This window comes from Magallana gigas, chromosome 10 (assembly GCF_963853765.1).
Source record: "Magallana gigas chromosome 10, xbMagGiga1.1, whole genome shotgun sequence".
NCBI classification, from domain to species: Eukaryota; Metazoa; Mollusca; class Bivalvia; order Ostreida; family Ostreidae; genus Magallana; species Magallana gigas.
In genome coordinates, this window is record NC_088862.1 from 28637564 (window position 1) to 28649888 (window position 12325).

General features: G+C 35.0%; 1 protein-coding gene across 6 annotated transcripts in view; it reads right to left on the bottom strand.

The window, feature by feature from the left end:
• Nucleotides 1–12325, bottom strand: part of LOC105342879 (histone deacetylase 4) — an 80867-nt gene that overhangs the window by 53470 nt on the left and 15072 nt on the right. For 4 of the 6 annotated variants that reach the window (XM_011449959.4, XM_011449956.4, XM_066072850.1 and 1 more), the window contains exons 2-3: nucleotides 9350–9407; nucleotides 7878–7940 (exon numbers count right to left, since the gene is read on the bottom strand). In XM_011449959.4, the coding sequence (XP_011448261.1) occupies nucleotides 7878–7940; nucleotides 9350–9371 (85 nt within the window). In that variant the 5' untranslated portion in view covers nucleotides 9372–9407. Of the gene's footprint in view, nucleotides 1–1068; nucleotides 1182–2799; nucleotides 3247–7877; nucleotides 7941–9349; nucleotides 9408–12325 lie in introns of those variants that run through there. The other 2 variants (XM_011449957.4, XM_011449961.4) reach the window with 2 other exon arrangements.

Below are 12325 nucleotides of genomic sequence, written 5' to 3' on the forward strand. Positions count from 1 at the left end.
CGATGTTTCCCTATTTTTATCTTTTTTCCTGGTCAGAACTGACACTCTACAACACAATAATGCGTGGGAGAAATGCCAGCCATATGGTTTTTTTTTTGTTTTTTTTTGCTTGCATGTGGTTCTACATAGGTAATCATTAGTTTGACCATTTCCATGCAAATTTCCTCACTTATGTAGTTGTTGCGATTGTATATAGTGGTTATACTCTTTGAGTCAGATAGAAACGAAAACACGTCTGTACGCTTTGACTGGTTTATCTAGACTGATTTGAATATATATTAAACATATTATTATAACATATTATATATATTATATATATTATAATATATCATACTATGATGTTATGATGTTATGATGTTATCATAATATATCATACTATGATGACGTCATAATAGCAATGTCTCACAACGTCACATGCACCCTGATGTCATATAAGATGTTTATCAACAGTAGTAGAGATACATTAATAGCCATTTAATTCATAGAAATAGTTGTTTATCTGTTTACTAACAAGATAAAGTCTCTCACCTAATCTTTTACCCCTTCTGCTTTATACCATTATAAATTCAAGGACCCCCCTCCCTTCCTCCCCCCCCCCCCCCAAAATGGTTCCTCCTCCAACCCCCCCAACCATCCCCCCCCCCTTCCCCCTGAAAGTCCTGCTCTAGTGCTAATGACTAATATAATTTACTGTGAATAAACTAGTGAATATACTTATACACAAATATATCGGGAGAATACAACCGACATCTTATCACTGTATTTATAACCCTCTTCAGAGCAGTGAACTGTTTATATATAATACACCTTGCCTACCAGCTTATATCATCATTCTTTAAGGTACACCTCCCAGCCAAAAGCCACAAGTACATCAGAACCAGTAATATAGGTACATCTCTATTTGACATTAGTCACCAGTACCCGAATCATAGGTAATGTATCTAGGTCAGCTGTTCTTACCCCGCACTACGATAACAACACCCCAAGTCAGGTACTGTAATGAATGGGGTCACTTACGATATTATTTATATAATATTCTCTATATACTAGGTAAAAGCAAACACTGACCTGGAACCCCAAAAGCCGGGCACTCTGCAGAATAGAATTTGCACGACGGAGAATTTTTTTTTTGTTTATAGCTCACAACGCACTTTATCAATTTCAAGAAAATGAAAACGGGGAACACATGGTAACCCTCGCTAGACGCGAGAATCTCTGGACGAGGGAATTATTGCGTCAGCCCTGTCTGATAAAGCCTCCATACTACGTAATAGCGCAATCATTAAGAAGAAGTGGAGGTTGTTCTCCTGAATACCCCTCCCTCCCTGACAATAAATTCTGACCAACTTTCTAAAGACCCTCTCTTTTATTCTGCATCCAAGTCTTAATTGACGACATTACACAGATATGCATGTTAAGACAAAATCAAAGTTCAGTTGTTTTTTTTAAGTAAATTTTTCTTTCCCTCAACCTCAAAACGTCATGATGCACATGCAGAGGGGGAAAAAAATGATGCTATAATATCACGGCGGGGAACAATTTGCTGTCTATCTCTTATGTATACTTCTAAAGATCTCTGGTGGAATTCTCTATCTTGCCACGAAAATCAAACAAATTATAAAATTCATAGTTGGACTTCAAAAATTTTCTTTATAAATATGATACACATGCTGTAATTTTCAGCTTCTTTTCTCTCTCTCTCTCTTTTTTCTTTTTTTTACACATACACAAACTGGTAAAACCCATTCAAGCCTCTCTGTAAACCATCCAACTCAACTGAACTTGTTTATTCTGCAACTTAATAAACTTTGGAATTTTGCTGTTCTTATCATAGGGATTTTAATGGATTAATAAAAACACGCTTCTCTTTTCTGAGATATGATATAGACAGCAAAATCCCTGTATATGCGCACTTAAGATCACAAGCTCCCCCCCCCCCCCCCCCACCCCTCCCACTTCCTACCCCATAATAGTTATTTAGCTCTCAATCTGCACCTTTATCTTTCAAAATAATGAAAAATTAATTGTAAATAATTCTACTGTTTTGGTGTGTGACAATAACTATCTTTGATGGTCTTGTAATTTTGCAATGGAAAGTCTTGTTTTCAACAAGTACAGCATATTTTGCAATGCATGGGTTCTTGACGTCGGTTTCAACATCCCTAAAACACCATACCTTTTCAGTTTGGCCTCTAAAAAAACGTCTCTTCAATTATGACGTTTGCACTCACACGGGGGAATATGAAATTAATAGATTGCAAAATGCTGGAAATAATGAGAATGAAATCATTTACGACTCTTAAATGAGGAGACATTTCAATTGTTGAGCACCATTAATCAACAATTAGGGAGTTAGGATGATGACAGGATCATTCAACCCCCTCAGCCCACATGTACTGGGTTACAGTCACAACAGTGCAAGTGGCTCGCAAAAAAGCACACAAACACAATCGTATTAAAAATTACCCCCCTAACCTTGAGAATAACTGCTTCGTTTACTAGACCGTGGCAAAGATTCAGAGCATAAGATTACGTCAATCTCCGCTAGAGGAATATTTTGAAACAAACAAAGCCTGAAAAATGTGTCACGCACTGTGACCACACGAAATCGTGGGCTTTTAATGGGAGGGTTTTTCCTGTTTATGGCTGAATGGCAGTACTCTTGCGAGTCAATGCTGCTACCAGTGCTGTAACATACTTACTAAAAACCCCCACAGATTACTGAGTACAAGGTCACTTAATTCTTTACACAAAACGGATGCCCCCAGTGAGAAAGAGTCTAGGTGCACTCATACTTACATAGCAAATACTCCTCCGACATCATCAAAACAAGAATAAACTCCCTTTTCGAAACGATCTAATAAAATCCCATCATTCCTTGAGAAATTGGAGAGAGAGAGAAAAAAAAGACTTGCTGTGCTTCAGCAGGTGTAGAATCTTGCTGGAATCAAACTTTTCATCGGCAAAATTCCAAGAAATTCCAAAAAGTTGCTTTTCGGTTTCAAACTCCTCCTTAAGAGACTGTATCTCTCCTTGATTCTGACCAAGTACCACTGCGAGTCAAAACTTCACAAATTTTCAATGAATGACAATCGCAGACTCAGGCAGGGCTTGACCTCAGGCGAAAAAATATAGGTTCCCCCCCAAAGAACCAGCATCCTTATATTCCGTCTATAAAGGCGGTGAATTTTTAGCTCGTTGATCTCTCCACAAAAGATTCTGCCGTGGTCTTGGCACTCTGTGTCGACTAATCAGCCCAAAATAGATACAGCGCTATCAGAGACATGTAAACAGACCTAAGCTCTTTCTACCTCATAGTTTAAAAATTACACTGGTTCTGTGTATACATACAGTGCCGCAGCCTGTAGTTTTTGCTTTTGAAAGCCTTGGGTTACCGATATCTCAGCTTGTCTGGATTTCACTTGACCAGCGAAACCAGATAAGCAGGAGGAATGACCTTTAAAAATTCTATACATAGTCTATCTCGATTTCATACACAATTATACAAAGTGCTGAAACCTCGACCCATGGCCATTACTGTATGCAGTTAAAATCATTGATTGCTTAGTTAAAATGATGTTGTTTTTTTACTACAATGCAAAATACCCAATCTGATCAATTCTCAGCTTGAGTGACTTTCTAATCATAAACAGGATTAAAGACTGCAAACTTGTGTTTGAGATATCTCAATGTAAAATTGAAATGAAAACTTGTGTTTGAGATATCTCAATGTAAGACAGCATTAAATGTAAACCTGTCATTGATCAACCTAAGTCAATCACTTTGAAAACTTAGTCAAAGATCTTTTTAATTTGAAAAAATAATATTTATTCTCTCTCTCTCTCTCTCTCTCTCTCTCTCTCTCTCTCTCTCTCTCTCTCTCTCTCTCTCAAATCAAATGAGTGTCAAGAAAGGAAACTCCAAATGTGTCATGAAAAAAAAATTCAAACAAGTTTATTTATCTTTCTATCTTTCTGAGGCAAAAAAGAAATGCATATAAAGTGCAAAATCACCAGATCCTATTTCATCAAACACTTATTTCACAATAGCGAACCTAATTTATGTGGGATCAATTCTGGTATTTAAGAGTTTTACCCCATCTGATTTGTCCAAACACAAAGGAAAGTGCTTCTTTAGCCACATATATTGGATAACAAAAATTCAATATCATCGTTAGCATTTAAATTGCTTTTGATGAGACTCAATGGTGCATTCTAACTTTCTATCATTTGACTGTACACCCGGATGTGGCGAATTTTTTTTTCTCATCATTATCATTTTTCTTTTTGGTAAAATTTCCTGCTTTCAGAGTCTATATCTCCCGCTAAGTTCTTTTCTCTTATTACATAATGCCCCACTTAAATGATTAATAAATGTCTCTGGACAGTTCCTTAGTATATCCCCGAGACCTTTCGATCAGTATCATGAGTCTGGTTAAATTAAAACACCACGTGAGCATTTGCATGCAGCCAAAGGGACACACTGCATTGCCCTGAAATGTCAATATTGATATTTTTTTCTAAAATTGTCAGAATATCTAGGTCATGTTGCTAAATATAACATTATTTTCTATCTGATAATGGTTGCATGTACACAAGCCTTCAGGGTTGAGGCTTGATTTTTAATGGGCAAAAGGCGGGGCTAAATAGGAGAGAATTATTAACTAGCCAGCACCAGTATCGGGCAAGTATCGTCCTGAGGGGAGAATTAAATATAACACCTTGACACCAATACCCAATTTTTTCAAGTCAAAAGTACTTTTGCACGAAAAAGATGTTAATTTTATTGGTTTGTACTGTGATTCTTGATGTGTTAAAAATTAATAGCTTTGTTAAGATATGTATCATAAAAGCTGAAAAAATTAATTGAAATGTGTTTTATCACTGACTGGGATGTGTGTAACCCCTAAAATCCTACATTTTACCATCTCTACAAATAATTGGCCATTTTGATCTGGTATGGATAGATACAGGTATGTGAAAGAATCAAAAACAAACACTTGTCCCTGCACATGACCCTCAAACTATATCAGTTTCATCCAAACTAACATAACAAAAATCTTAACGCTGCAAATTCACAGAATTACAAAAAGCATAATGTGCACCCCACCCAAATTTTCATAATCTTTGCAGCATAAACATAATCAACGCAGGACAAGAAAATTGGTAATGTGTGTATATGAAGTCATAACCGCATTCAGCAGACAGAACCATAACATTGAATTTACCGAGTGATACTGGTCCTGCAGCCTTTTGAACAATATGACTCACAAGTAAATCTTAGCATGGAGTGTACAGCAATGATTTGTGTGCCTTTCAGCATTCAATTATTGTATTTTAATTATGTGCAGAATTGCATGGTAATAATTGGGTTAGTTGGGTTGGGTGGAGGGGGGGAGTAGGGGTGGCATCATGCTCAGATTTAATCCTAACCCCCCCCCCCCCCCTTTCCAATAAATTTAACAAATCAGGAGAATCACTAAAAATACATGCAATTATTATAAGGATCATTTAAGGGAAAGGAAACATTTTAGGAATTGTAAATGTTGGATATGTTTTTATCATAGAGGGTTGTATTACAGGCGCTGAGCACTAGCTTGTCAACTGTATTTCCAAGAATTTCACCGAGCTGGCATTATTAGGTCATGTGACTAAATTCATGGATATAATCAAGTCACATGATGAAATCAAGCTAGCATGTTAATGAGCCCCCCCCCCAAAAAAAAAAATTCAACAGCATTTGGTGTTTTAATTCTTTCTCTCTTCTGTTGTTCTTAATTAATGAGCAGTTATATTCTAATGAATGCATCAGCAGGATTATAATTATGACACAACAGCCTTTTATTCTACTGCCCACATTTGAGTCATATATTATTTAATCGAGATGACCAAAAAAACAAGCAATTAAGCCACGCCATCATTTTAATAATATATGGTGTATTTATTCTTGTGTGGGTTGCATAATAATTGCTATAAATATTGAATAAAAATCTAATAAACCTTTGGCATTATTAGACACAGCCGCTCTATATCTTTGATTCATGCAAGCCATTATACTTTCATTATTTTTTTTATTTAATGGAACAGATAATGTTACAAAGGTAATCATCAAGAGAAAAAAAAATATGACTATGGGGCGAAAAAAATGACAGTCATTGAGTCATAAAGACAAACGATCTAGCTTTAAACTGCCAGTTGCCATGCTTTCTGGACAGACACCCACATTTCAGTTAGGTAATCATGATTTTTAATGAGTGCTGAATATGACATAACAACCAGATTGAAGTTAATGACATATAACATATACTTGCACAGTGAGCCAGTTTATATAGTTCATCCTCACCAAACAACAGACTTGGATTAAATTTTTTTTCAATTAAAAAAATTGTTCATTAAGTAATTAACTAAGAGTATAAACGAACATTTGATAAATTTAAATGAAGAAACTCTGTTGATGAGGCGAATATGACTGAAGATATTTGACGAGTAGTTCAGTTTACAGACCATTATGTCATATATAGTACACCACATGAATAACCTCATAGATACATAATTCCTAACTTCGTAACTACTAGTAACCTGTCCAAAAATAACCTTCACGCAAGTGCAACAATGTGGATTCCCTATTTTATCAGAGTACTTTTAGTTTCCATGATTCTGCCGTATCATATTAAATTGTAGCGATATAAAATTGTGAACTTGTAAATTTTATTATAATTTCCTAAGAATAACAACTCCCACTAAAATATTATTGAGATATTAAAATTGCAAGCCTAAGGTGTGCTTCTTGCAATTTTACCTGGACATTCATTCCTCACAATAAATAAGGAATTTTTACACTATGCACTGGAAATGACAAAACCCTACTCAATTAAAATATCAATTCTTTACAGTATCAAAAACAAGGTATCACAATTTTTGGGATGAAAAAGATACTGACAAGAGAATTGATGAAGGAAAGAGATGTTTTCACTTTTTTAGCTTCTTTTACTGGTTTTTGTTTTCATTATTGTTTGATTTATGAAGTTTTTCTTCATTTTTTCGCTTATCCTCTCAACAGACCAAAGATAAATATCCCAGGAGTTGTCTCTCTTTGATAATTAACAATATAAGATGCGTTACAAGGTATACAGGCAATAATACCCTTTATATCAAACTTCCCCTACTTTCTCCACAGCAAGAAGTCTTTTAATTTAATCAATCATTCATTTATTTCCACAGCTGGCAACTTGATGCGGAGAAATTAATTGAAACAAAATGCGACCAAGAAGATTGCTACCAAAAATATGTTAGCAATCCGATGGCAACACATTAATGAATAACTTTTCATTTTCCTTCATTAATATCATGGACATTTAATAACAGCTTCTAAGAATTTCAGAAACTTGTGTTTTTGATGAAATTCAATGGCTCATAAGGTTAACAACCAGATGCATGCTATAGTCAGTAATAGTTTTCAGAGTTTGCATGCTACAGGTTCAGTAGTGAACAGATTTAGTGTTTTTCCTTTCTATTTTTTTTCACTCCAACCTACCAACCTATTGTGGTTTCATCAATTTCTGTTGAATTTTCCAATACCAATTTTCCATGGATTTCTTTGCTGAGTTGATCCACAAAATCAAATATTCATCAAAGTGTAATTTCTAATGACACATCGTATCAAAAGTATCATTGCCCACAAATTTAGGTTGTCTTGAAAATTCTAAAATTCTGATACAGTGCTCTTGTCCCTCCTCCCCCCCCCCCACTCCCCCTGGATAATTCTGGATTCACACCTCCATATTTTCCCCTTTTTTCCCCTACAAGATAGAAACTTCTTGATCCATGCCTTTCCCCACAATGGCACACTTCTCAAACAACATTACATAAGGCACTCACCGATTGGCTCCTGGAATCCCGAGTCCACACTCTCTTTATACAGCAGCTTCCGGTTGACGATATCTGGCAAAAAAAAAAAATTGTGAAGTGTAATGCACATTTTGCTTAGAATAACATTGGGTAAAATGTTCACTAAATGCTTAGAAAAAGTGTGCCTTGTGAAAAAGGCCCACTGGCAAGACCATTACACAACATAATTCTCTTGCAATTGCTCATTTATTTTATTAATTTTTCTTTTCAATATGCAACTCACATATGAATGTCCCTAGGGCATCAATTTAAGTGGATTTTTTTTCAGTGAAACATGCAAATATCCTCTCTAACACATTATTAAAGGCAAACTGGCATCTGATAAAACATAACTTCTCTTTTTTTCAAACAATAAAATATTTCTTATAGTATTATTTGCATGACCGTTTACAGTTGATATTGTATCACTTCCCCTATGACACGAGACATTAACACAATTACATATATATGCTTTGATAAACTATATTAATACCTGAAATAAACACTGAATCAGCTGTTGTGTCACTTACTTTGTCATCCGGGTTTAACTGTACTACCCAGGTGCATAGCATTTCACTTACATTGTACAGTTGAAATTCATTATCTCGAACACTGATATCTCGAATGCAATGGATATGCTGAAGTAATTTGCAAGTCCCTACCACTTATTTTTCAAGATATCTCGAATACTCGGATATCTCAAAGGTTTTAAAAGCAATATGAGCTGCAATTTTCATGATGAAATTTTTTTTAACGAAAATGTTATTTTCTACTAAAAAAACAAAAATATCATGGTTTTTAAATTTCTTTTCGCCAAATTTTTGTGAAAAAGGCCTTTAAGGAGGCTTAATTGGAGCGAAATTGAATTATTGTTGTCCTGTACAAAAATTGATTTGCTATATGTTCCTGAGAAGAAATATATTTCCTCTAACAAAAATTAATGATTTTTTCCAACCTTATTCATCATAAAAGTTTAAGTTACGTGCAGACTTAGCATACTAGCAAGTTTTTACAGCAAAATAAAATTCTATAAAATACAGCTCTTATTGCTTTAAACAGTCCCATCTATTTAGAGATAACGAAGTTTGAATGTAGTTCAGTTTTGCATTTTACTTACATTATCATTCAGTTTTGCACTTCACTTACATTACGGTTAGGTTTAACTAAGTTACGTACCTTACATTTTGAAGTCCTTACATTAACAGGCTTTAGCAGTTGCCTTGAACTTAACTTGTACATCACTTAAATAAATTGTAACGTAGATAGTGTATCACTTACATTTTTGTTGAAGCTGTACTTTGATTTATAGTTAAAATTAAATTATTTTCACCCCTTTCGCCCTCGTTGCCAGCAGGCAAATTTAAGACTGAGCGAAACCGTTTGCAAGTGTAGAAGGGCAAAAATCACTCGGGGCAAAATTTACTCTTTATACAGTATTAAAAATCCTAAAAGCTATGACTTACATGGGTAGTTATTGGAAGACATTTCCTTATTCTACTGCCGTCTTCCTACCATGTCAGGCTGTAAAAAAAAAAAAAAAAAAATTAGAAACAACATTCAGGAGGCTGGGAATCTTCGCTAGGCAAAGGTTCTTGAGGAGCGGTGCGGATCAGAAACCCTCGGCTAATGAAGATGGAGGCTGGGAGGTCAACAAACAAACCATAAAATCTGTCTAGACAATTTCAAGATATGATTTGTCTGCCTATAAACTATTATCAAATAAGGAAAAATTCCATATACAGTCAAAACTTTCTTAGAAATCAATGGCTACTCTTGACCAGCGGCCAGTTTAGTTTTTTGAATTTGTATTTTACCTTTTGAATTGGAGTATTTTCCTATATTTTTATATAGATCTCTTATTCTAAAGGAGACCAATACGGTCAAAAAATGGCCACGGCCATCGAGCCCTTTTAAATAGATCAAAAACCTTCAAATAGTTAAATTCAATGAAACAGATTACTGTGGATTCATTAAATTTCGTGGGGGCCAATTTTCGTGTATGGCTTAAATTTTACAGGTTCGTGGGGACGTAATTTCATGTATTCTTATATATCACAAAAGGAAATATAACTTTATTACCCTAATTTATCAATTCGTGGAAGATGTTATTTCATGGATGAGAGTTACCCACGAATTCCACGAAAATTGAGCCACCACGAAATCTAATGATTCCACAGTAATAAGTGTATTATTATCATTGTTCAAGGCATATCTCTCTTAAATTAAATCCAAGATTTCAATGACATTTGTAATGAAAACTGCAAAATAAAGAAATCATAAAAAACAACGGAAATAGATAAACAAGAGGCCCATGGGCCACATCGCTCACCTGAACAGCAGTTCCTTGTAACATTACATTTCTAGCATATGCTTTTTCTATTTTAAACATTGAACCCCTTTCTGGGGACCCAGTTATGGTCCGAGGTTTATGGTTGGCTTGAACAACATAAATAGTAACATAGGAATGAAAATGTGTAGCACTGCGGTGGGACCGCACGTACACAACCTGAAAAACTGAACGTAGAAGAGTTCCACTTCAAGAGGAATAACTCTCAGACTGTACAGAACATCAAGAAAGATAACTCTTGGTTCCACAACATTAGAGTTTACACAATTTGAGGATCCTTGCATAGTAATCTCACAAACTGTAGCATTATAGTTCTCGAGAAAAACTTTTTAAAAACATTTTCAATATATCTTTCTATGTTAAACTTTGAACCCCTCTTGGGGCCACAGTATTAGTCCAGTGCTAAAGTTTTAATTATTTGGAATCTACATAATTTAAGGATGCTTGCATAGTTATCTCACAAGCTGAAGCATTATAGTTCCCTAGAAAAAGATTTTTCAACATTTTCCGTCTATATTTCTATGCTAAACTTTGAACACCTCTTGGGGTCCCAGTATTAGATTGAGGTCACGGCTTTCATAATTTCGAATCTACACTATTTGAGGGTGCTTTCGTAGTTACCTGACAAATTGCTGCACTGTAGTTCTCGAAAAGAAGATTTTTAAACATTTTCCATATATACCGGTACTTCTACATTTAACTTTAAACCCATCTTGGGTCCCTAGTATTAGTCCAGGGGTCACTATTTTAAAACTGTCGAACCTTCATTATCCAAGGTTGTATGCATGATAGTAATCTCACAAATTGAAGCATTGTAGTTCTCGAGAAGAAGATTTTTTAACATGTTACCTTTATATTTCTATAATAAACTTTGACCCCATCTTGGGGCCCCAGTATTGGTCCGGGGGTCACGATTTTACCAATTAGGAATCTACATAAGCAAAGGATGCATGCATAGAAATTCCACAAACTAAAACATTGTAGTTCTTGAGAAGGAAATTTTTTAACTTTTCCTTTATGTTTTTTAAAATGTTTAAATTTTGAACCCCTCTTGGTGCCCATCAATTGTCCGGGAGTTACAATTTTTTGAATCTACATTATTTAAGGATGTACATGTATGCATAGTAATATCCCAAACAGTTGCACTATAGTTCTTGAGAAGAAGATTTAAAACATTTTCCTATATATGTAAAAATCTAAACCCCTACTGGGGCCCCACTTTTTGTTCGGGAGTCACGATTTTTACAATCTTCACTATATATAAAACCTTTTGTGTATGTATTGGTATTTTTGGTGAAGTGGTTCTTGAGAAGAAAATTTTTAAACATTTTTCATATGTAGTTCTATGTTAAACTTTGAACCCCGCCTGGGGCTGCAGTTTTGGTCTGAGGGTCACGATTTCTACAATTTAGAATCTTCATTATACATACAAGCTTTTGTGTAAATATTGGCATTTCTGGTGCATTGTTTCTTGAGAAGAAGATTTTTTAAACATTTCCCTATGTATTTCTATGTTAAACTTTGAACCCCGCCTGGGGCCCCAGTTTTGGTCCGAGGGTCACGATTTTTACAATTTAGAATCTTCACTATATATAAAAGTTTTTGTGTAAATATTGGCATTTCTGGTTCAGTGGTTCTTGAGAAGAAGATTTTTTAAACATTTCCCTATGTATTTCTATGTTCAACTTTGAACCCCGCCTGGGGCCCCAGTTTTGGTCCGAGGGTCACGATTTTTACAATTTAGAATTTTCACTATATATAAAAGTTTTTGTGTAAATATTGGCATTTCTGGTTCAGTGGTTCTTGAGAAGAAGATTTTTTAAACATTTTCCTATGTATTTCTATGTTAAACTTTGAACCTCGCCTGGGGCCCCAGTTTTGGTCCGAGGGTCACGATTTTTACAATTTTTTAATCTTCACTATATATAAAACCTTTTGTGTATGTATTGGTATTTTTGGTGAAGTGGTTCTTGAGAAGAAAATTTTTAAACATTTTCCCTATGTATTTCTATGTTAAACTTTGAACCCCGCCTGGGGCCCCAGTTTTGGTCCGAGGGTCACGATTTTTACAATTTAGAATCTTCACTATACA